Genomic DNA, 23,825 nt, shown 5'->3' with positions numbered 1-23,825 from the left:
GGGGGCGGCGCGACCGCGGAGGGGCCGCGGGGAGGGGACCGCGCGGGGCGGCGAGGCGCGCGCGCCGGGGACGCGGGGCCCGGACGTGAGGCTTGGGGCCCCTTGAATGGAGGCTGCGGGCTTCGCGGGCAGGTGGGGCTCCCGGATCTGATGTGTAACGCAGGCGGCACCTGCAGAGGAAGCGGGGAGCGGAATGGGGGTGGGGGATTCGGGGAGAGAGAAGCCTTCCTCCTACCTTGTTTCTGGGCCAAAGTGAAAGGTTGGGGATGCTGTTGTTATTGACACAAAATAGGCACGAAGGAGGGAGACGGTGGGAGTGTTGTCGAAGGGGGTGTGAGTGGGAGCGGCTGGCGTTGGGACGTGATTGGAGCAGGGCACGGCTGAAGGGTGGGCTGGGGAGACGGATTGGGGTCGGACGCTCCTCCTGGAAGGGTCGAGCTGTGGGAGTTGGAGAGATCGAGGGCGGGGTTGGGCATTTGCAGGAGAGACTGTTGGCAGGATTTGGGGGAAGTTGGAGGGAAGATACCTGAAGCCTGCTGCTAGTGGCAGACTTGGAGGTATTGAAAGGATGGGGGGCCCATGTGGCATGCTCTCGCCAGGACTGGGAGTGTAGCTGTGAAGCTCAGCGGGCAGTCTCTGAGGGCCGTGGGCTGGCGTGGGTGGCCATGGGTGAGAGGGGCGCTGGACTGACGTGTGGTGGGGATCCAGGCCTTCCTCCCCTGCCTCCCCCAGCCGCCATGTTCAACCAGCAGCAGCAACTCCAGCAGCAGCAGTTCCAGCAATTGCAGCAGCAGCAGCTCCAGCAGCAGCAACAGATGCAACAGCAGCAGTTGCTGCAGCTCCAGCAGCTGCTCCAGCAGTCCCCTCCGCAGGCCCCACTGCCCATGGCTGTCAGCCGGTGAGTTCCCCACTGGAGGGGTGGGTGCTCTAGGCCTGCCACTCGGACCCCTCTCGGAGAATCCCCCATCGCAGCCGTTTCTCCCAGGGACATCCCGGTTTGAATCCTGGAAGTTCTCCATTCCCACCCCATGGGGATCCTCAGTCTGCAGGAGAGGGGGAAAGAATGGAGATGAGGGGTCTCAGGAAAGAGGGAGAGTCTGGCTCACCCAGTCACCCTCTGACACCTCCTTTCAACACAGGGGGCTCCCCCAGCAGCAACCCCAGCAGCAGCTTCTGAATCTCCAGGGCACCAACTCGGCCTCCCTCTTCAATGGTTCCATGCTCCAGAGAGCTTTGCTTCTGCAGCAGTTGCAAGGTATGGCTATGGGCCCTTTCTCACACCATCTTAGTGGTAGCTCCCCGGGAGCCCCATTGCAGGAAATCTCATCAAATCCACTCAGTAACCCTGAGAGGGAACTACTGTCAGTGTCCCAGTTTACAGATGAGGACACTGAGGCTCCAGGAGGTGGAAGGCCCTAAGTTGCTCAGCTGGATGCAGGTCTATCTGATCACAGAGGTGTGCCCTTGGCCATGGTGCTGTCTTTGTGGGCCGTGCTCAGCACAGTCCCGTGACATTCATATTAGATGAGATGATAGATGGAAAGATCTATGTTGACCACCCTTCTCCACATCCCATTTGATGGATGAGGAAGCTGAGGTCCAGAGAAGGAAAGTCTTTTTCCCTTTTGCCCTGGAGCCACACAGCACAGGCAGTGGCTGAGCTAGACCAAGGCCTGGGCCTCCTGACTCCCTGGATCTGTGGGTGGGTGTCTCTAGCCCTGTGCATTAAGCTTGTGCCCTGGCCTCAGTTTCCCCATGCGGAGAGCAGTCTCTCAGTTCCTACTTCCAAGATGCTGCGCCTGATATATCAGCCCCTGCAGGAGTAACCCAGGGATCCATTGACCTGGGGCCAGCTCATTTTCAGGCCCAGCGCCTCCTACAGAGTGGGCATGGCTTGCTGGGTGGTCCCTCCAGGCTGGGCACTGTGCTGGGGCCTTTGCAAACCCAATTCCTTGACTCTGCTGACAACCCTAAGGGGAGGTACACTCATGATCCCATTTTACAGATGAAGAAACTGAGGCCCAGAGAGGGGCCATGTGCCCAAGGTCACACAGCATGGAGATGTTGATTAGAAAGAGAGCTAGAGCCCAGGTCTTAGCACAGAGCTGCGTTCTTAGACACCAGGCTATCCTGCCTCCCAGCAGGGCATGCAGCCAGGTCACAAGATGGGATTGTTGTCACTCTCCAGCCCCACCAGGGCCCCATGGGTGTGGCTGGTCCTGGGAGCTGACTTACAAATGATAGATGGATGGGTGCAGAGGTAAAACCACAGGGACCCATAACGTGTATATATGTATTTCCCCCTTTTTCTTTCCCACTTTAAAAGTCACACTCTTCAAAGAAATGCGAAAAAAAAATTTTATGGGCCCAGCACACTTCTGCGCTACTCTGCTACCTGAAAGAAATATTTTAAAAAGAGGATAAGAAAACCCAAATGGTCATATGTACACTCACCTCCTGAAGACAAAAGCCCCCGGCAAGGTTTTGGTGGACTTCCTCCCATTTTTTTCTAGGCACAAACTTGGGGATTTGTTTATGATTGTGGTTACTGGTACACTCGAAAGGCTGCATCTTGTTTCCTTTCCACTGAGTAGAATGGTGTGCTCATTTACCACATGACTTGACAGGCTCTGTAAAGAGTATTTTTAACAGGTGTTTAATATTCCACTGGAGGGATGTACCCTCGCTTACCTAAGCTTCTCAGCTGTTTCTTTTTTTTTTTTTTTTTTTTTTTTGCTGTTTTAAGTAACACTGGGATGAATATCATGTTTGAGATTATTTTCTTAGAATGGGTTCCCAAAAGTAGAATGACTGAGGGGCCAGCCTGGTGGCTCAACGGTTAAGTTCACACCTTCTGTTTTGGTGACCTGGGGTTCGCCAGTTCGGATCATAAGTGCGGACATGGCACTGCTTGTCAAGCCATGCTGTGGTAGGCATCCCACATATAAAGTAGAAGAAGATGGGCACGGATGTTAGCTCAGGGCCAGTCTTCCTCAGCAAAAAGAGGAGGATTGGCAGCAGATGTTAGCTCAGGGCTAATCTCCCCCCCCCCCAAAAAAAAACTAGGGTGACTAGGGGTGGGGGTGGTGGTGGATGTTTTATGGCTCTTGATAAGTATTGCCAAATTGCTTTCCCAAAGGACTGGACCAGTTTGCAATGCCACCAGCCGCGTATGACAGTGCCGGTCTCCCCATGCCCACAGCAACATTGGGTATTATATGCTTTTCTTTATATATATATACACATAGTTTATTAATTTGATTGGCAAAAAAGCTCTATCATTAATGTGTTCATTTACATTTCCTGGAGTGCCAGTGCAGTTGTACATTTTATATTTGTCTGTTAAACGTTCGTATTTCTTTTTGTGACTTGTCCATGTCCTTTGTCCATTTTTCTTTTTGAGTGTGCCATCTTTTATCTCACTGTTTTTAAGAGCTGGTTGGCATTCTTGCTCTGCGCATATGTGTATATGTGTTCAAGTTGATGTTAACTGAACACGTGCTGTGTACCAGGCACACTTGTGTATCTCCTGAGTCCTCATAAAGCATTGCGAGTCAAGCTCTGTTATTATGCTCATCTGACAGTTGAGGAAACTGAGCCTAAGAAGGGGCCTAACTTGCTGAAGGTCACAGAGCTTGTCCTGTAGAATCTGGACTTGAGCCAGCTCTCACAGCACCATGCCATTAACCCCTGTGCTTCCTGTCCCCTCACCAGGGCAATGATTTGAACTGTCTTTTATGGCCTGAGTACTGGGCCTCCAAGTCAGATGGTGTCTGCCCTTAAGGAGTTCCCTGTGTGCTTGGGTAGTGGGCAGTGGGAAGCAGCTGGTCCTAGAACAGGGAAGCCAAGGCCTCTGGGGACACAGAGAGGGTCTGGGAAGGCCTCCCAGAGGAGAAACATCTAAAGGAGGAATGAAGGATGACTGGAGGTAGTGGAAGCAGAATGACTCAGGTAGAAGGACAGAATATGCAAAGGCCCAGAGGCAGGAAGAAACCAGGCTTGTTTGAGGGACTCACGGGAGCATGTGGCTGGAGTATCATGGGGGCACATGTGGGGAGAATGTCAAGAAAGGAGGTTGAGGAGGTGGGCAGGGCTAGACCTTGCCTGGTGCGGAATGGGCTTTGTTCCTGAGCAGCTATGGAAGGGTTTGGGGGTGGGTGGCGAAGTCAGAGTGTGGTTTTAGAGTGATCACTGTCTGCTGCTATCTGGTGCCAAAGCTGTGGCGGAAATTCAGACGGGATGAGGTAGCTTTGGAAGGGAGGCAGGAGTAGAGATGGAAAGGGGAGTCAGGCTGGACCGGGAAGAGGGGTAGGAGACAGGCTTGACAGGATTTGGTGATGGCTTGGATGGGGGGGTGGGGGTAAAGAGAGGGGAGAATCAGGGGGACCCCAAAAGCCTGCCTGGGGCCAGTGGGTGGACAGTGGTGTCCCTCCCAGAGACCCTGGAGAAGCTACTCCTCCACTTTGTGTCTCTATTTGGTCATGGATAGAGATGATAATACCTCCCTGATGGTGGCTGGGAGGAGTGACTGAGGCCATGCGTGGAAAGTGCTTAGCAAGGGCCTGGCTCCCGGTAGACTTTGATGAAGGATAGCTGGTGGTGGGAAGGGAGTGTCTCATTATTCCAGGGACCAGTCATCTTGCTGGTTCTCCCTATGGGTCCTGTGTGGATCTTTCACACACCTTAAGGCGTACCCTAAAGCATGCCTGAGGGTGAGCGGGGTTGCTGGGGGTGCTCAAGCTGCTGACCAGAGAGGCATCTGGGGAGGGAAAAGGCAGAACCTCTCCCCTCCCCAGCTGGAGCAGAAAACCAGCCCCATAGCCCCCTCCCCACCAATGCCTGAGGTGGGACTGGGCTTCGGCTCTCCTTTCTCCCCTCTGGTTGCCCTTGGGTGGGAAGGGGCCCCTTTGAAGTTATCCATGATGTTCCCATGATGCTTTGGGAGATTGACCCCTGACCCCAGCCTCTACCACCCAACCACGGTTGTGATCCCTCTTCTTGCCTACAGGTAACCTCCGCAGCTACAGCCTGGCAACTCCGAACCTGACGGCCCCCAGCCTCCCAGCCCCGCCGCTGGCCACCCCAAATCTGCAGCAGTTCTTTCCCCAGGCCACTCGGCAGTCTCTGCTGGGCCCCCCTCCTGTTGGGGTCCCCATAAACCCCTCCCAACTCAACCTTTCAGGGCGGACCCCCCAGAAACAGGCCCGGACCCCCTCCTCCACCACCCCTAATCGCAAGGTGAGTGGTGGCTGGGATGCAGCAGGTGGGGGTGGGAGAGGGCATCCTGGGTATCAGCCCAGCTCCACCCACTCTGGCTCACACTGGGCCTTGGGGCAGGTCACACCCCTCTTTGTGCCTCAGTTTCCTCATCTGTAAGATGAGCCAGGCTAGGGGCAACGAAGATAAGTTAGACCTGTCTAGTGTTTCCCAAATTTCAAATATTCCTGAACCCCTGATGTGATTTTGTGATTTTTGCCATGCCCAAACACCACTAGAACTGTTATTTACCTAGTATTTCTCTCTTTAAAAAAAAAAAAACAAAAAACTGAGATATAATTGACGTAAAACATTGTGTTAATTTTAGATGTACCCTAATATTTCTCTTTAAATCAGTGCTACCCAATAGAAATAAAATGGAAGTCGTATATGTCATTTAAATTTTTCTAGTAATCACATTAATGAAGTAAAAATAAACAGGTGAAATTAATTTTACTCATGTATTTTATTTAACCCAATATATTAAAAATATTATTTCAGGGGCCGACCCTGTGGCCGAGTGATTAAGTTCGCGTGCTCTGCTTCAGTAGCCCAGGGTTTCGCCAGTTCGAATCCTGGGCGCAGACATGGCACCACTCATCAGGCCATGCTGAGGCGGCGTCCCACATGCCACAATAGAAGGACCCACAACTAAAAATACACAACTATGTACCAGGGAGCTTTGGGGAGAAAAAGAAAAAAAATTATTTCAACATGTAATCAATATAAAAAAATGAATGAGGCATTTTACATTCCTTTTTTTGTTGTTGTACTAAATCTTTAAAATCTGGTGTGTATTTTATACATACTATCTCAGTTCAGCTTGCCACATTTCAAGCGCTCAAAAGCCACACACGTGTGTCTGGTGGCTCCTGTCTGGGGCAGAGCAGCTTTCAGTCAACTAGCTGCTTCTCAGTTACATTTATTTAAAAAGGAAACATATCACTTCTTGAAATTTTAAAAACAGTTTAAATTAATTGCCATACACAGAAGGAAAAGAAAGCAAGCTAGAGTGAAACAATGTTATATAATCCTGAATGCTACACTGTTGCCATGGAAGGTTCCAGCCAGCACTGCTTGCTCCAGGGGCATTTGAGAAGTGTTTAACTCATCAGAGGCTCTCCCTGATAAGCAGACTCAGAGAGCTGGAAAAGGAAAGAACCGTCCTGCCCCTGACCGTGCCGGCAGCTCCTCACACACACTATGCTCCTGAGAGCATTCCAGGGCAGGGCCAACACCCCCCATTTTCTGGCTGCTCCAGGGCCCGCCCACATCTGGAGGTGAGGCATTTCCCTCCAGAGGGGGGTCTTGGCCTCCAGCCTTCCAGTTGGGCCTGTCCTAAGGTGGTCTTGTCTAGGGTCTACTCCCGCCCCCATTTTACATATGCGAAAACTGAGGCTCAGAGATTGGGGTTGCCCTGGGCTGCACAGCTGTCAAGACAGACCCAGAGCCTGGGCCTCCTGACTCGCACACCAGTGCCAGTGTCGGGCAGGGCGAGAGCTGGGTAGTTTCTGAAGGGCATGGAGTCCTGGTATGATCCACATCCCCACTCAGCACTCGTTCCTCGGGCTTAGTAGGAGGGAGGGAGGCTGCAGGCGTACTCCTGGGGGCCTCCTGGGGTGCCCCGGAACCAGCCGGAGCCAAGCATTTATTAGCAAACATCTCTAAGTCCCTGCAGGGGACTCAGTGGTACAGATGGCTTGGCCTGGCCCTGCTGGAGATCTTGGGCTGGGGAGGAGGGTGGTGTTGGTGATGGGACGTTAATGCAGACAATGCTCCCATCAATTAATTAAGACTGTGGAAAATGCCACAAAAAGGAAGCCCAAAGCCCTCTGGGTCTGCACCCACTCTAGGGTCAGGAGGGCTTCCTGCAAGAAGTGCCTTTAAGGCTCTGGGTGAAGGCCTGGGGCAGGAAGAGCTCTGCAACTTTGGGGAACCAGAGAAAAGGCCATTGTGGACGTAGAGAGGGTGAGGGGGAGAGTAGGGAGAGCTGAGGCTGGAGGAGTGGACAAGGGGGCAGAGGTCAGATTGCGCAGGGGGTGGGGGAGGTGGCTTCAGGCTTAGGGTAAGGAAGGAGAACTCACAGGAGAGTCTCAGCCTGAAAGAGACAAGATGTCTTCGGGTTTGCATTTTAGAAGGCTTACTCTGGCTGCTTCATGGAGGAGGGGGCGAGGAAGTCAGGAGGTGGCACCGTGGGCCAGGAGAGGGCTTTGTGTCCCCAAACCTGGGTATACTTAACAGTCAGGCAGTTAGATGGAACCCCCTAGACGCAATTCCTGAGAGGTTTAGGGTCATCTCCTGGCAGCTCTGGGGCCAGGCTCCTTCATCCTGGGGGACTGTTGCAGCCACTCTTGGTCAAGGGAGTGTTTACAACAGTGGGTGGCAGATATCAAAGACAGTTTCTGAAAGGAAGTAGGATTCTTCTTCTCAGACGATGCCCGTGGAAGACAAGTCAGACCCCCCAGAGGGGTCTGAGGAAGCCACAGAACCCCAAACAGACACACCAGAAGGTAAGGGAGGGAGGCTGCTGGCCCTTCAGAGGGGATGCAGGTTGGGGCAGCTGGGTGTGGGGCTGGTAATGAAGGCAGATCTGGGAGGCAGGGGTCTTGGTGGGGTGTGAGCCCAGGCTCTGTCTCCTGGAGCTCGTTCATGCTCTACCCAGCATCAGGCCACTCATCTAACCTCCATTCCAGACCAAGATACCTCTCCCAGCCCAGATGGCATCACTAAGGAAAAAGGCACTCCAGCACCTGAGCCCGAGTCTTGTGAGGCATCTGAGCCACCAGCCAAGAGGTCAAAGAGGTAACTGCTGCTGAAAACCTGCCCAGGGCCCAGGTGCCCTGTACTCTCCTTCCTGCAAAGGCAGGGCGTGGGCGTAGGTTGGGGGTGGGGCCCTTCAGGGGAGCTGGAGCAAGGAAAAGGCCTTGGCCTCTGACTTGGAGGAAGGTCAAACCTAATTCTGTGCTTCACCTGAGAAGGTCCCAGGCCAGACAGACTCTGGTGTCTTCACTGTGATTGAGCCCCCTGGAAGTGGGCTAGGTGGCCAGGTTGGAGGGGTGAAGATGTGCATCTGAGATCTCAGAATGGGCAGAGGGTGGGCAGCTTGGATCCATATTAGCAAGTTGTGGGAAGTGGGAGCGAGTGACTCTCAATTTATTTTGGTGAATCTGGTACCTAGAGAGCCAAAGGGGCTTCCCAAATGCTCAGCTTGTATGTGGTAGAGCTAGGATTGGAACTTGGGTCTTGGCCTTTCTGGGGAGCCCCTGGGGCCAATTGGAAGATGTGAATTTGATCTTCTTTTTATCCTTCCTAGCTCAGAGGGGCCCACAGAGAAGGGACCCCCAGGGCAGCTGCAGGCAAAGGTCCAGCCACAGGCCCGGATGACGGCACCGAAGCAGACACAGACCCCTGAGCTGCTGCCTGAGCCCCAGGAAGCCCGAGTGCAGCCACGTTTCCAGCCACGGGTTCTGCAGATCCAGGCCCAGGTGCAGCCACAGACTCAGCTACAGATGCCACCAGTGGATGTCCAGGTGCAGCCAAAGCTGCAGAAGCAGGCACAGACACAGACCTCTCCAGAGCACTTAGTGCTGCAGCAGGTGCAGCTGAAGCTGCAGAAGCAGGCAGAGCCACAGAAGCAGGTGCAGTCACAGATGCAGCCACAGGCACATTCAAAGCCCCCAAGGCAGGCTGAGCCACAGAAGCAGGTGCAGCCACAGATGCAGCCACAGGCACATTCACAGCCCCCAAGGCAGGCTCAGCCACAGCTGCAGAAGCAGGCACAGACGCAGACATATCCACAGGCCCAGGCAGAAGCACAGCCAAGGGTTCAGCCACTGGAGCAGCCACGGGAGCAACCTCCAATGCAGTTGCCAGTGCAGCCACTGGACCAGACCCAGGGGCAGCCTCAGACCCAGTCACAGGTGTCATTGCCAGCATCAGAGCAAACACCGGTTCTGGTTCATTCCACAGTGCTGGAGACACCTCCTGACACAGTAGAAGCTAGAGCAGGTAAGTGAGCGCCAGCTCCCAGCTGGCCTGGTGGTGGGACAGTTCTGCCCGAACCCTTCGTTCCTCCCCTGGCACTGTCCAGCCCTGACTGGGTGCTGCCTGGGGCTGAGCATTGGGCCTGGAACCAGAGTTCAGAGCCATCCACACCAGAAGCCTCAAGGTCCTGGCTGTGGGAAGAGAAGGTGGCTTGGGCCTGGGTCCCTCTGGGCCCAGGTGGGAGACGGACTCTGGGAAACAGAGCACGTCTGTCATTTCAGGCCTGGAGGAGGCCTCGCCGGAGCCAGCAGGTGCCCAGGTCAGCATGGAGGAGAGCCAGGAGGAGTTGACCAGTGGCCTGGATGTGGGAGAATGTGAAAAAAGAGCAAGAGAGATGCTAGGGGTGGGTAGAGATGCTAACGTGGCAGCATGAGGGCCACAGGGGCCAGTGGCAGGATGGCCTCTTTCTGCCCCAGCCCCCATCTGGGCCCCCTCACGCTTCCTCACCTGTGAAATGGGACAGCAGCCCTCTGCCTGGGCTCGTGGGCAGACCAGACTGGGTTTGACGGTGATTCATCAAATGCTCGTGCTGTTTGCTGCCTTCACATGCCCTGCCCGGAGACACTTTCCGTTATGAGTCCCTTCCAGCCTGCTCCTCCCTACACTAGAGACCCCAGTCCCCTCACACGGGTCACGTTGCCTGTGTGAGGGAAGCCTGGGCCTTGGGTCCCAGTTCTGCCTCATAGTGTAATTTTAGCCAAACCCATTCTCTTCTTTGCATCTCAGCTTCTCCATCGGTCGCGTGAGGGGTCACGTGGGATGGACTTTAGAGTTAGGCGGACCTGGGTTTGACTCCCGACTGTAGCACTTCCTAGCTGTGTGAGCTCGGGCAGTCACCTAACCGCTCAGAGCCTCAGTTTCCCCATCTGTAAAGCGGGCCACCAGGAGGGCCTGATGAGACAGTGCTGGTGGATGTGTAGTGCTGGGGCTGGCCCACCCTAAGCGCCCAGCTGGTGGTAGCTCTGCTCCTGTTCCCGGCGCAGATGTGGGGTGCTGGGGGCTCCCTGAAGGTCACCATCCTGCAGAGCAGTGACAGCCGGGCCTTCAGCACCGTCTCCCTCGCACCCGGGCCGCGTTCTGGGGACTCCACCTCCGCTGCCCCCGCCGCCGCCAGTGCGCCCTCTAAGCAGGCCCTCCAGTTCTTCTGCTACATCTGCAAGGCCAACTGCAGCAGCCAGCAGGTGCCGCCAGCGGGCCCCGGGGTGGGCGGGTCGAGTGGGCAGAGTGGAGGGTTCGGGGTCTGGAGGGGATGCCCAACCTGCCCGTTCCATGGCTGCCTGATGGCCACTCAGGGCATTTGCTCAGAAAACATTTCCTGACTAGCCAAGGAGGCAGGATTTTAGAGTCAGGCTGACCTGGTTTGAATCGGCCCTGACCAGCTGTGTAGACCTCAGAAGGTGAATTCCACCCTTTGTGCCTCAGTTTCCTCCTGCGTCAAATGAAGAGACATTTAGAACCCACCTCACTGGGTGGTTCTGAGGATTCAGCGACTTGACATTGAAGTCAGGAGCCCCAGGCCTGGCCTAGAGTGAGCACAGCATTAATAACAGCATTATACTCCCGTTATTACTACCCTTGCTATTGTTCCCTCCGTGACTCTGTGCCTCACCTGAGCAGAGCCATGGGCACCTGGAAGTTAATCAGACCGCTCCTTGTCTCTGAGGCGCTCACAGTCTCCCGGAGGAGCAGGAGCTCTGCCTGCTGTGTGCGCCCTCTGTGCCTCAGTTTACCATCCTTCTCTGACCCATAGAGTTGTTGTAAGAGGAATGGCCTCATAGCCACGGTGGGGTGGCCATGAAGCCAAAGTTGAAGGCCTTCTCCCCAGGCCCCACCCATGCCTGCTGTTCCGGGGCTCACTCCTCACACCCATCCCTCCCTCTCGCCCACCACAGGAGTTCCAGGACCACATGTCGGGGGCCCAGCACCAGCAGAGGCTCGGGGAGATCCAGCATATGAGCCAAGCCTGCCTCCTGTCCCTGCTGCCTGTGCCCCGGGATGTCCTGGAGAGAGAGGACGAGTGAGCGGGGAATCTCAGGGCCTCTGTGCTGGGGGGTGGGCTGTCTCGCAGGCCAGGCAATGCCAGGAGGGGCCCCGAATCTACCATCTGCAAGGCCTGCCTCTGGGCTAAGCAGCGCCGTTGCCCAGAGGCCTTTTCACACTGTGTGGCCTTGGACCTCAGTTTCCCTCATCTGTAAAATGGCCTGGTGCAGGGTGTCATGCAGGAATTCGTGCATGACACATGCCCCTCAGCTCCAGATCTCCCATTTTTTTGGGAGAATCCAGAAACCCAGATTTGTGTGTGAAATCTCACTTTGAGAAGAGCCGCTCTGCGTGGTTTTGTAGTCTGTTCTCGAGCCTTAAACCTTGCCCTGCCCACTACCCTAGGACTAATACTCAGGTGAAATAATCATGAACACAGGAGAAAGGGGACTCACGAAGATGTTCCTTGCAGAGTAAATGTAATGGTGAAAAAAAATTTAATTGGAAATGATCTAAAATATCCAGAACTAAGGAATTAGATCGGTTAAGCCTTGTCCACTCTGTGGAATGACTGATAAATAGGACAGAGGCAGGGAATTTATGATAATGTGGAAACATATGTGTGATGTAATGTCAGGCTAGAACAGATTCAAAATTGCACTTGCAGAATCAACTTGATTATATAAAAATACATCTTGTGACTCAAGAAAACCAGAAGGATGGAGCTCAAGATGTTAACAAACTCCAGATGGAGGGGAGTCATTGAACTGTCTGCTGATGACGTTTCCCCTTGAGTCTTGACTTGACCCAGTGGGGCCACACAGAATGTGGCAGTCCTGCAGATGGGCTGCCTGTCCTCCCGTCATCCAACAGTCAGAAACTCTGGGCTGATCCCCTTCAGGGCCTGGGGGTCCTGGGATGGAGTCCTGGCCTCCCAGAGCTCACCACAGTCCATCAGGGGCAGAGAAGGATCAGGTGCTCCCAGTCCATCATGGAAAATGCTATGGCAGCGGCACTTTGGGGCCTCAGAGGGGGGCCTGGCTTCCTGGGAATGGGGGAGGGGCAAGAACAGCTCTGGGAACAACAGGACATTTAGACTAAAGGATAAAGAGTTTTCAAGGCCAGATATCCTCTGTTGTGTCACTGTCCTGGTGGCCTCCTGGTATCCCAAATGCTTCTAAATCTCATTTTTCCCCCAAGTTTCCTTAGTTATTCTTATTCAAGTATTCTTCCAGATGAATCTCAGAACCATTTTGTTGAGTTTCCAAAAAAGATCCTGTTGAAATTGTGCCACATTCACGGAGCCTCTGGGAGAGCTGCTGTCTTTCCGATGGGGACATAGTGTCACCCTATGCTTGTTTTGATTCTCATGATTCAGAGAGCCCCCACCGAGGCGCTGGTGCAACACCTGCCAGGTCTACTACGTGGGGGACCTGATCCAGCACCGCAGGACACAGGACCACAAGGTAAGAGGACCTGCATGCTGCGAAGGCACCCACATGAGCTGTCACCGAGCTGAGGGCTGGGAAGGAGGGAGCCCAGGCTGGGAGTGGAAAGTAAATGTCAGTCTTTGTCTCCGCACACATAACTCATAAGTGTGGCTTCTCAATGAGTCAGTCCTGTTTCTTCTTTGGGCTTCGGTTTCCCCATCTGTCCAGTGTGGGCAAGGCACCGTCTCACCCCACCATTCAGCCACAGGGTTTGTGGGGGTCCTCTTGGCGGCTCCCTCTCTCCCTGTCTCCTCTCTGTCCTGTCTCTGTTGCCATCTGCCATCCCATCTCATAGCCCATGGCACAGGGAGGGGTTATGTTGGCCCATGTTCTGGTACAGGGGCAGAGCACAGCCAGCTGATTACGGGTGTGGTGGCCTGCAGCTGGGAAGCGAGGTCTCACTGGGCACGGCCTGGCTGCACCTGGGGACACTGCCGGCTGCCCACTTGGCCTGCCCTCCTTTCCCCAGATTGCCAAACAATCGCTGCGACCTTTCTGCACTATTTGCAACCGCTACTTCAAGACCCCCCGCAAGTTTGTGGAGCATGTGAAGTCCCAGGGGCACAAGGATAAAGTCAAGGAGGTAACCCCAGCTCCCTCAGAGGAAGACAGGCCCAGAGAGGTACAGAGCCTTGGCCAAGGCCACACAGCAAGTTGAGGTTTATCCCAGGCTGAACTCATAGCAGGTCCAGAGGAACTGGAGCCTTCTGGGGTGCGGGGTGGACGGGGCATGGCACCTTGGCTGCCCAGAGCTGACCTGAGCGCTGGCCCACTCCCCTGGGCAGCTGAAGATGCTTGAGAAGGAGATAGCTGGCCAAGATGAGGACCACTTCATCACGGTGGATGCCGTGGGCTGCTTTGAGGGTGATGAAGAAGAGGAGGACGACGATGACGAGGAAGAAGAAGAGATCGAGGTTGAGGAGGAATTCTGCAAGCAGGTGCTTGGGAGGGGGGTGTGTGGGAGGCAGGCTGGACTCCAAGCCTGGGAGGGACTTCGCCCCACCTCCCAGGGGCCGAGAGGCAGCGTGCGGCATTTGTAGGCACTAACGCATGCCCCATGTAGTGTTAACAGGAACTATATACTGTGTGACTATATGTAAATATACACCATGATGACTACAGGGTGGCAGGTGAAATATGCAGGGGCCTCGAAGCCTGGCTGAAATTTTGACCTGTGTTGAGGAAGGGAAGGGTCAGCCTAGGCCAAGGGAACAGCACCAACAAAGGCACAGAGGGGGGACTGTGTGGTGTATACAGGAAAAATCAGCGTAAGATGATGATGATGATGATGATGATGATGATGATGATGATGAAGATGATGGTGGTGGTGGTGGTGGTGGTGGTGGTGGTGGTGGTGGTGGTGGTGAGAATAGTCACCATTTTTGGAGCACTCACCATATGCCAGGCGTGTACCAAGCATTTTCCCGGCAGAATCTCACCGACTTGGATGCCAGGCAGTGAGTTCACGCTCATAACGCCCCAGCTCCGCCGCCCCCATGAGTGAGGAGCTGGAGGAGCCTGCATTCTTTTCAGTCTAACAAATGTTTCTGAAGCACTTGTTTGGGGCCAGCCCTAGTGCTGGACACCAGGGATGTGTGGGGACCAAGGCCTGGCCTCTGCCCTCACAGAGCCCGCCCATTGCAGTCCAGGGTGGTGAGGGGGCAGCCGAAGGGGGGGTCGCAGAGGGGCTGTGGATGGAGGGTCGCAGGTTAGGGGTGAGGCTGGCTTTGCTACTCAGCAGTCAGCAGTGGCGTGACCCCGGGCAAGCCCCTTGGCTTCTCCGAGCCTCAGTTTCCTCTGCTCAGAACACTTGCATGTTTCCAGGTGAGGTCCAGAGATATATCCATAGAGGAGTGGAAAGGCTCGGAGACCTACAGCCCCAACACCGCATATGGTAAGAGCGCAGCCCTGACCCCACCTGCAGGAGCTGTGGCCCTCGGGCCCAGCCCCCAGGCGACCCCCCAGATCTGAGCCACAGCATCCTGGCCAGCCAGCCTAGCCCTCCTCGTCCTCTTCTCTTCTCCCACCCAAAGGGTGAGGGAGCAAATGGGCCCCTGGAGAGGGCGGGACACCTGGCTGGCGCTGGGGATGTGAGTGCACAGACCCTGCCATCCCCCAGGTGTGGACTTCCTGGTGCCCGTGATGGGGTATATCTGCCGCATCTGCCATAAGTTCTGCCACAGCAACTCGGGGGCGCAGCTCTCCCACTGCAAGACCTTGGCCCACTTCGAGAACCTGCAGGTGAGCCAGACCTCCTGCCTGCCCCCTGCCCTGCCCAGGGGCTCAGACTCCGCCCAAGCTGATGGGGATGGCCAGTGGCCACCTCCCTCCTGTGCTTGGCCTCAGTCCTTGGGCACAAGGGGAATCAGAGCCCGGGTGAGCCAAGGTCTTCCTGCTGTTGGTGTCGGGGGCGCTGAGGGCCAGGGTGAGCTCTGGCCCAGGGAGGCCGAGCGTATCGCACAGGGTCACACAGCACAGGGAGGAAGCCCTGCCTCACCTGCGCCCTCTGTGTCCAGAAATACAAGAAGGCCAAGAACCCCAGCCCCACCTCCAGGCCTGTGAGCCGCCGGTGTGCGATCAATGCCCGCAACGCCTTGACTGCTCTGTTCACCTCTGGTGGCCGCCCGCCCAGCCAGCCCAGCGCCCAGGACACAGCAAAAACCTCCAGCAAGGTGACAGCCCGGCCCCCTCTACCTCAGCCCCCACTGCCCCGGCGCTCGACCCGCCTCAAAACCTGATAGCGGGAGCTCCCAGGCCCCCCTGTCTGGGTCCAGACCTGCTTAGCTGTAGGAATCTGTGTGGAAACTTTGACATGGTTGGTGTTTTTACTCAAAATCCAATAAAAGAAGGTAGTTTGGCTGTACAGTTCCCACAGCCCTTGTGTCCGGGGGCAGAGGGGAAGGGGGCACCCGGCCAGCTCTCAGCCAGCGCCCAGCCTCTCTAGCAGTGTGGCAGCAGAACCAGAAGGCTCTCTAACCAGGGGCTCTGCGTTCACAAAGCGCTTCACCTCTCTGAGCCTCAGCTTCCCTCTTAATAATGTGTCAGGGCTAGGGAAGCACCTTCAAGTAAGATCTCATTTAATCTTCACAATGACCCTAGGAGGCGGGTCTTGTCATTATCTCCAAATTACAGATCAAGAAACTGAGGCCTAGCAAAGTCAGGTGACTTGCTGAAGGTCATATGTTTGGTGAGTGGCTAGGATTTGACGCCAGGCCTGAGCTCTGGACCCTGTGGAAGTTCAGGTGCACAAGAGTGGACCCTCGCTGCTCTTCAGGGTCTGAGTTTGTGGTTCACTAGTGGGGGGGGGGCAGGTAGGGCCCGCCCTTCTCGTCAGGCAACTCTATGATGAATCATCAGTAAATGGGGCCCAGGCTGAGGTGGCTCTTTACTTCTGCTATTTCCCCATCTAGAAAGACCCTTAGAGATAGCCAATCAGACCAACCTTGTTATTGGCCAGCTGAGGAGACTGAGGCCAAGAACAGGAGGGCAGTGCCCAAGGTTGCACAGCATGTCTTGGTGTTAGTTGTCTCGGTGAAAGGCCCTAGTACCCAGAGAAGCTGAGAGCATCACACAGGGTCACACAGCATGTCTGATGCTGTTTCAGCCAGGCTGGGAAAGCAGCTGCTGGCTAGGAGCACACCACGTGGGGAGGAAGCCCTGACCTCACTTGTGCCCTCTGTGTCCAGAAATACAAGAAGGCCAAGAACCCCAGCCCCAACACCAGGCCCGTGAGCCACCAGTGGTGATCACCTCCTGGAAGGCCTCCACTGTCCTGTTCACTTCTGGCGGCCCCTGGGACCCTCATCCTGGGAAACAGAGGAGAGAGGCGCAGTGGTGTTGGAGCCCCGTTTAATGTGGACGCTCAAGGCCTGGGCAGAGTGGGGAGTGCCCAGGGATTGGGCAGGCAGACAAGGTGGGTGGGTTGTGGGCATACTCCTGGCCCCAGGAGGGGATGCTGGGCAGTGTGGGCTGGCTCAGGCACCCCAAGAGGAATACGAGAAAGGTGGCCCAGGCAGGCAGACCCACCAGGGGACCCGCAGGCCAGCCCTTGAGAAGGTATCTAAGTCAGGTGGTGAGTGCCCAGGCCAGAGCCTGGCCAGGGAGGGGCCTGGGTGGGGACTCCGGGAGCCTAGGGGCTGGCATCGCTGGGGGCCTCCCCGAGCTGCTGCTGGAACTCAAGGCGCGTCTGCCGGTTGGACTCAAGCAACTCCTGGAGGCGGGCGTGGAGGTGGTCGTTCTTCTCCTCCAGGTGGTCCAGACAGGAGTTGATCTGGTCCAACATGGAGTTGATGGCAGCGTATTCTGGGAGGAAGGGGAAAGAGAGCCAAGGTCCCTCGCCTCCTCAGGGTTCACAGACACCCTCCCCCACCATGGGCAAGTCCCTCCTCCTTCCTGAGCCTCGGCGTCACCATCTGGAAAATAGGTGGATACCAAAAGAGGAAAGGCTTTGGAAAAATCATACCTAGTGCATCGTTGTTTTTTCTAGGGTTAGGGTGGTCATGGGGAGGTCAGCCAGACAGTGTCCTGCCTGGGAAATCCTGCCAGGTGCCAAGTCTCCTCTCCATTTCCTTCATCAGCTGCCTAGAGGCCAGAGCCCAGGCAATCAAGGCCTCTGCCCCCAGGCAGGCACTACTCTCCAGCCTTTCTGTGGCTCTCTGCCCTTGGGGATGAAGCTCCCCACAGGCTCTAAGGCCCCACTCCCCTCTCTAGCGCTGCCCCTGCCCGCCTCTAGCCCTTTCTGCCCCATCCCTGCTCCTGTCTCGAGCCCCGCCTCTCATGTCTTTTCCTTTGCTCTCTCACACCTGCCTTTGCCCACCTCAGGCCCGTTGAACATGCTGTTGCCTCTGCCTGGAATGCGCTGTGTCCTCCTTCTGTCTTCCTTCCCTCCTCTCCTCCTGGATGAGTCCCACTCGTCCTTCATGTCTCAGCATGGATGACACACAGGGAGCCCTCCCAATGCCCCAGGTGGACCAGGCCTCTATCCTGAGCCCCTGCCCTCCTCACACCTCTACGGCCCTCACCTCCGGATTGCCTGCCGTGATTATCTGTGTGCTGGTCTGTCTCCCCTACCAGACTGTAGAGCTCCATGAGAGGTGGGATGGTCTTGCGTCCACTGCTGTGTCCCTGGTGCCCTAACTGGTACACAATAACCATTTGTTGAATGAATGAATGGGTGAATGAATGAAGCCTGACTGCCCAGCCTTTCTGCCTTTGCTTAACTGTCCCTGCCACCCAGAATGCCTCAAGCACAACAGCCATTCAAGGACCAGCTCAAAATGCCTCCTCTTCCGAGAAGCCTTCCATGGTCTCCAGGAGAAACCATCACTCCCTCCACCACGGCCACTCCTGACCTGCTTCTCTCAGCAACACAATATCCCTTAGGACCCAAGGTCTGGGCCTGTGCCCACTACGGGACCCAGTTCTGAGCCAGCCCATGACTCAGATACACTCAGCTGCCAGCTTTGGACAAAGGGGAAGTGGCTGGCAGTGTCTGGAAAAGGCCAGGGCTGGAGGAGTGCGGTCTGGGATATGGGTGCGAATGTGTCTGCATTCTGGGGGAAGAGCACCCATCGCCCAGAGCTGGCCCACCTCACAGAGACCAGAGTCCTGGAAGGTCGCTGCTGGCTCTTACATTCCAACCCCCTTGTGGTACAAATGGGGAAATTGAGGACCAAGAAGGAGGAGACCTGCCCAGGGTCCTCCAGCTGGTTCATGGCAGAGCCAAAATTCGGACTTGGCGACCAGGGGCACTTGGGTTTTAGTCCCAGCTCTGCCCCATCCCAGCAAGTCACGGCCCCTTTCTGGAACAGGTGGTGAGAACTGGTTTTTGTGAGGATTCATCTGTATCAAGAACTCAGACAAGGTCTGACCACAGCGAGTACTTACAGATGGTCATTACCGTCAACATTTCGCATTCCGTGTCATGAGACACAGGCCGGGAGAAGGATGGGGGAGGTGAGCATTTCCACACCACTGGGGCCAGACTTTATCTGTGTCAAGGGCACTTCCCAGGTCCAAACCTTTGCCTTCCACTTGGGACACCCTCCTCCCCACTGTGCTAAGTCTCATGAATCTGCCAACATCCACTCGTGTGACTCCTGGGAGGCCCTTCCTCACGCTGCCACCACAGCTGCCGTGTCATCACACACATCTGGCCACTGTTCACTAGTAGTGTCCAGGGTCAACCAGCCAGCCCGCCACTTGCCCCACTGGGAGTGGGAGGTCCTCTACCTCCTCATTAAACGCAGACTGTGGGTGATGAAAGTGTTCTAAAACTACTGTGGTGATGGATGCACAACTCTGTGGATGACCTAAAACCCGCTGAATTGTACAACTGAAATGGGTAAATTGTATAGTATGTGGATTATAACTCAATAAAGCTGTTACCCAAAAGAAAACAAAAAGCAGACTCCATACGTGCCCCACATTTACTAAGTCCTGTTAATAACCCAGTCTTCATTACACTAAAGAGAATAATAATGACCACTTACTGCACTAGCATGCTTGGAACCTACCTAGTATCTTCCGTTCGTTTTCCTATTTAATCCTGACACACTGCAGTAGGAGACACTAATCATTATTCTTAATTCACAAATGGAGAAACTAAGGCTCGAGAAGACGAGAAGGGAGCTAATGGTTCTCTCTCCACCTCCCCCCCACCCCCCCGTGCTGTGCAGGCAACAGGCTGCTTTGTAAGCAAGTCACCGTCGCCAAGCCTCCACCAGCAAAGGGGGCCGGGGATGCTGACTCAGCAGGGCAGGCGCGCCCACCCAGACAGCCCCTGCCGCTGAGCCAAGGCGGTCCACAGGCCCCGCCCCCTCAGGAGCCTCCGTCTCCTCAGGGGCTGAAGGAAGTGGCTGGGGCAAATCCCAACAGGGCGAGTGTCCCTGAAGCGACCTCAGTTTCCCCGTCTGCGAAACGAGGCCAGCTCCCATAGTTCTCGAACGCTGCCGTTTCTGGGGACCCGCTCACACGCAGGTGCTGGCCCTGAACGCCGAAACGGCACCTGCAGCTCGCAACCCGCCCAAGGGTGGGAGAGGCTCCGAGGTCCCTTCCAAGCCCCCATCCCGGCCCCGATCCACCTTTCCAACAGGGCACCCCCGGAAAGCAAAGGTCGCTTCAGCAGCCCCCCGGGTCACCTGCTTCCCCGAAGCCGTCGTCCTCGCCTTCCGCGCCCGCCTCCACCGGCACGCCCAGGTCCCCGTTGGGGCCCGACATTGCGGGCTCGGGCGCCGCAAGGGCCGCGGACGATGGAACAGCGCCGGGCGGAGAGCCGGCGCCTTGCGGAAGGTGCAGGCGGAGGAGCGAACGCCGGGCCGGAAGAGCTGAGCTGCTCGGCTGAACGCGGCGGGCGGCCGGGGCCCCGCCCCCAGGGCTGGAGCCGCACGGCCCGAACCCCGCCCCCTAACTCCGCCCTCGCCCGCCGCCAGACTCCGCCCCCGAGCCTCTAGCCCCGCCCACACCCTGCCTCAAGTCTAACTCCGCCCACCCCCACGTGCGCGCGAGCCCGGCTCCTCCCCTGGCCTCGGGGCGGGGCCGTCCCGGGGCTGCCGGCTGAGAACCCCAGTTGCTGAGGCTCTGGCCCTCAGCTAGGGCGAGAGAGTTCCCACTCTGCCCCATCCTGCCGCTGGGGATCTGAGGGCCCTCAAGCCGGCGCCTCCGCGTGGGCGAAATCTGAAACGCGTGGTTTCTAAGACAAACCCCCCCCGCCCCCCCCCCCCCCCCCCCGCCCCCCCGGCCTCCCCTCACCAATATGGGGAAAATTTCCGTTCACAGCCTCCTTGAGAGTCACCGTCTGTGGCTGCCCGTCAGGGAAGGCTTTGGGATAAGCTGGGCCCAGCTGCCACCATCCTCCACCCCTTTTACCAGCTGGGAAGGGAGGGTGCTGAAAGTGTGCCTGGGGGCAGCTGGGCGGACGTGTGCATCTCGCATCTCTGTGCAACCTCCATGAGTGAGGGTTCGCATCCACTTGCAGTGTCTGTGTCGTGTGTGTTTCCACCTGGGTGTCTGTGTGGTGTGTGTGTCTGTGTGCGCCTGGGCATGTTTCTGGGAACCTGTATGACTCTCTGAGGGTCTGTTGCTCATCCCGGTGTGCCCGGGAGTCTGAGTATTTATCCCTTTGTCTGTGGGCTCATACACAGAGTGGGGTCCTGTGATCCCAGATGTGATTTCACATCTGAGAGCAAAATGTGTGCCTGTGTTTTTTTGGGGGGGGTGCCCTGTGCTTATAGTGATAAATGTGTTTGAATTGCATTGGCGCATCCACACATGTGACCTGTGTTTCTTTCTTTTTTTTTTTTTTTGAGGAAAATTAGCCCTGAGCTAACATCTGCTGCCAATCCTCCTCTTTTTGCTGAGGAAGACTGGCCCTGAGCTCACATCCGTGCCCATCTTCCTCTACTTTTTACATGTGGGACGCCTACCACAGCATGGCTTCCCATGCCGTGCCATGTCTGCACCTGGAATCTGAACCGACCAACGCAGGGCTGCTGAAGCGGAACGTGCGAACTTAACCTCTGCGCCACCCGGCCGACCCCTGACCTGTGTTTCTGACATGTCTCTGCACACTGGTGTGCTACACACAGACACAGGTGTTTCTGTGCTTGTCAGCGGACATGGGGCTCTGCTGTCTTGGTTGGTGAAATGCTATGGTCCCCAGAGAGGGCCTCTCACTGATCAGCCAAAGGCAGCGCCCAGCCCTCCTTCTCTCTCACTCCTGCTCACACCTCTGCCAGGTGCTGCCCCTGCTCAGCCCCCCCTTTCCCAGGGAGGCAACCTAGCCTCAGAGAGTGCCCCCTCCCCCATCAGGGGCTCCCATCCCATCGTGGGGATCAGAGTCCCTCACCTTGTCCTGTTAGAAGTCAGACTCCATGGAGAAGTGGGTAGGGTCTGCTGGACCCTGCAAGGCCCCCTGCAGGACCAGCCCCACCTGCAGCATTCAAGGAGCCATTCTCCTGGAATGGAGAAGTGGCCATTCTCCTGGAGCCCGAGCAGGGGCCTGGGGCTTGGGGTAGTGGTGTGGGCAGAGGGAAGCAGGAAGGAGAGGAGAGCAGAGGGCAGATGAAGCCAAAGCTTCATCCCCCATGTGGATGCCCATGTGAGGGCAGGGAGCCGGGGGAGTGAGGGAGCTGGGGCTGGGGGAGCAGGCGAGATGGCAGAGGCCCCTTACCTGGCTGGCCCCTTCTCCACTCACAGAGGCCAGAGCTAACCTGCACCCTGCCCACCCCACTCTGGTGTCAAGGCCCACACACCAGACCACAGGATAAAACAACCCCCTCCCCAGCCAGCCCCGATGGGGGTGGGGGTGTGCCTTGGTACTGCCTTGCCTGTGGGGTCCCTGTTCACCTCTCATTCCCCAACTCACAAGCTCTGCCATCATTTCTCTCTAAGCCCGGGGGCGTGGGCTGAATAATCGTCCCCAGAGATCCGGGTCCTGATTCTTGGAATCTGTGGACGGTACTTTATTTGGAAAAAGGGTCTTTTCAGATGTGATTGCATTATGATTTGAGCTGGAAAGATTATCCTCGATTATCCAGGTGGGCCCTAAACGGAATCACAAGTTATAAGGGGGAGACGGAGGGAGATCTGACCATGGACATAAGAGGGAAGGCCGTGTGAGGACCTCCGCGGAGAGAGAGGTTTGGAGATGCTACGCTGCTGCGCTCTTTGAAGAAGGTGGAAAGGACCACAAGCTAAGGGATGCAAGGAAGGCAGCTCTAAAAGCTGGAAATGGCAGAGAAGTGGGTTCCCCTTGGAGTCCCCAGGGGGAAGCGTAGCCCAGCCAACGCTTTGATTTCAGCCCAGGGAAACTGATTTTCCACTTCTGGTCTCCAGGACTGTAAGACAAGAAATATATGTTGTTTTAAGCTGCTAGTTTGTGGTAATTTCTTTTTCTTTCTTTCTTTCTTTCTTTCTTTCTTTCTTTTTTTTTTTTTTTTGAGGAAGATTAGCCCTGTGCTAACTGCTGCCAATCCTCCTCTTTTTGCTGAGGAAGACTGGCCCTGAGCTAACATCCGTGCCCATCTTCCTCTACTTTATACATGGGACGTCTACCACAGCATGGCGTGCCAAGTGGTTGCCATGTCCGCACCCAGGATCTAAACCAGCAAACCCCGGGCTGCCGAAGCGGAACATGCAAACTTAACCACTGTGCCACCGGGCTGGCCCCTGTGGTAATTTCTTATAGCAGCCATAGACAACTAATAAACCCAGTGACCCTGGGAGGAAACACAGAGCCCCATTTGTGCCCTAAGGATTTGACCCCGGAAGGCCTGGCAGGCCCAGGTGGTGATGGGAAGCTGTGTTGCGTGGGCCAAGGCAAAGAACCTGCATCTGCTGCCTGAAGTAGAGCCCAAGGGCCAGGCGTGCTGGGTTCAGCTTCCCCCACTCTCGGCCAGCTCAGGGGCTCTGGCTAGTGGCCCCCTTGGTGCTCTTCTCAGTGTGGGCCTGTCTGAGCTCAGGTATGGCTCCCATCCCTCACTCAGCCCAGGCTGCAGCAAGCTGGTCTCTTCCTGGAGTCTGCTTCAGACTTCTGAGGCTGCGGCAGCATCTGGTGGGCCTGGGTCTCAGGCCTGTCCTGCTCCCTGGGGGCTCAGGCTAGGACTGCTCACAGCTCCAGTGTCTCCCCACCCCCTCAGCCAGTGGGTAGGTGTACAAGTCTGCGGAGCACAGAAGACTAGGTTTCTTCAGAACCCCGCTTCCTCTGGCCTCTGACCTTGCAGGGGGAGAAGAGGCCACGGAGGGAGTTCCTGTGTGTGATGCAGGAGCTGCAGCTGTGGCCTGCGGGTAGACAGGGCTTATCAGGCCCCTGACCCTGACAGCTAAGCAGTGGGTGCAGGCCTCAAGCCCTCGAATCTTCCGGAATCTGGATTCCTGGCAGCATATTCCCCTCCTTGCCTCCCCCGGCCCTGCCCCTGGTGATCAGCGGTCATGATGGAGAGGAGGCATGGGTAAGGGACAGCACTCTGAATGGGGTCAGCATGGACACTGCCACCCACCAGTGGGGCCAGGAGGGTGAGCACTGGGCCCACAGGGGCCAGCAGAGGGGCAGGGAAC

At 56.3% G+C, this 23,825-nt stretch overlaps 2 protein-coding genes across 11 annotated transcripts; one reads left to right on the top strand and one right to left on the bottom strand.

Annotated features, from left to right (window-relative positions):
- CIZ1 (CDKN1A interacting zinc finger protein 1) lies at positions 1–18,968 on the top strand. Of its 9 annotated transcripts, none has more exons than XM_046667479.1 (18): positions 1–132; positions 733–898; positions 1,140–1,255; positions 3,140–3,211; positions 5,009–5,238; positions 7,688–7,766; positions 7,950–8,058; positions 8,570–9,264; positions 9,522–9,643; positions 10,284–10,481; positions 11,193–11,317; positions 12,659–12,746; positions 13,240–13,353; positions 13,556–13,708; positions 14,595–14,664; positions 14,890–15,011; positions 15,287–15,442; positions 18,007–18,968. In XM_046667479.1, the coding sequence occupies exons 2-18, from the start codon at positions 738–740 to the stop codon at positions 18,118–18,120; spliced, it is 2,724 nt and encodes a 907-aa protein (XP_046523435.1). In that variant the 5' UTR covers positions 1–132; positions 733–737; the 3' UTR covers positions 18,121–18,968. The 9 variants fall into 9 exon arrangements, with proteins under 9 accessions (XP_046523435.1, XP_046523427.1, XP_046523470.1 ...); XM_046667471.1 differs by having other exon boundaries at positions 7,673–7,766; XM_046667514.1 differs by lacking the exon at positions 18,007–18,968 and adding an exon at positions 17,592–17,785 and having other exon boundaries at positions 7,673–7,766.
- Positions 16,603–20,159, bottom strand: BBLN (bublin coiled coil protein). 2 transcript variants are annotated; one of them, XM_046667562.1, is made up of 3 exons: positions 18,976–19,409; positions 17,792–17,906; positions 16,603–17,072 (listed from the first exon to the last, which is right to left on the bottom strand). In XM_046667562.1, exons 2-3 carry the CDS (start codon positions 17,856–17,858, stop codon positions 16,900–16,902), a joined length of 240 nt encoding a protein of 79 aa, XP_046523518.1. In that variant the 5' UTR covers positions 17,859–17,906; positions 18,976–19,409; the 3' UTR covers positions 16,603–16,899. The 2 variants fall into 2 exon arrangements, with proteins under 2 accessions (XP_046523518.1, XP_046523507.1); XM_046667551.1 differs by lacking the exons at positions 17,792–17,906; positions 18,976–19,409 and adding an exon at positions 19,910–20,159.
- Positions 20,160–23,825: the final 3,666 nt, after the last annotated feature.

Source organism: Equus quagga, chromosome 1 (genome assembly GCF_021613505.1).
Source record: "Equus quagga isolate Etosha38 chromosome 1, UCLA_HA_Equagga_1.0, whole genome shotgun sequence".
Lineage (NCBI taxonomy): Eukaryota > Metazoa > Chordata > Mammalia > Perissodactyla > Equidae > Equus > Equus quagga.
Note: the sequence above shows the minus strand (reverse complement) of the source record. Positions and strands in the feature narration are given on the sequence as shown.

Bases quoted from the DNA above. Each gene is read 5' to 3' on its own strand.
- BBLN (XM_046667551.1), bottom strand. From the start codon at position 19,988: ATGTCGGGCCCCAACGGGGACCTGGGCGTGCCGGTGGAGGCGGGCGCG. The intron at 17,073-19,909 runs GTGACCCGGGGG...CCTTCCTCCCAG, and splicing joins CGACGGCTTCGGGGAAGCAG to AATACGCTGCCATCAACTCC.
- CIZ1 (XM_046667471.1), top strand. From the start codon at position 738: ATGTTCAACCAGCAGCAGCAACTCCAGCAGCAGCAGTTCCAGCAATTG. The intron at 9,644-10,283 runs GTGGGTAGAGAT...TTCCCGGCGCAG, and splicing joins GAGCAAGAGAGATGCTAGGG to ATGTGGGGTGCTGGGGGCTC. The intron at 13,709-14,594 runs GTGCTTGGGAGG...GCATGTTTCCAG, and splicing joins AGGAGGAATTCTGCAAGCAG to GTGAGGTCCAGAGATATATC.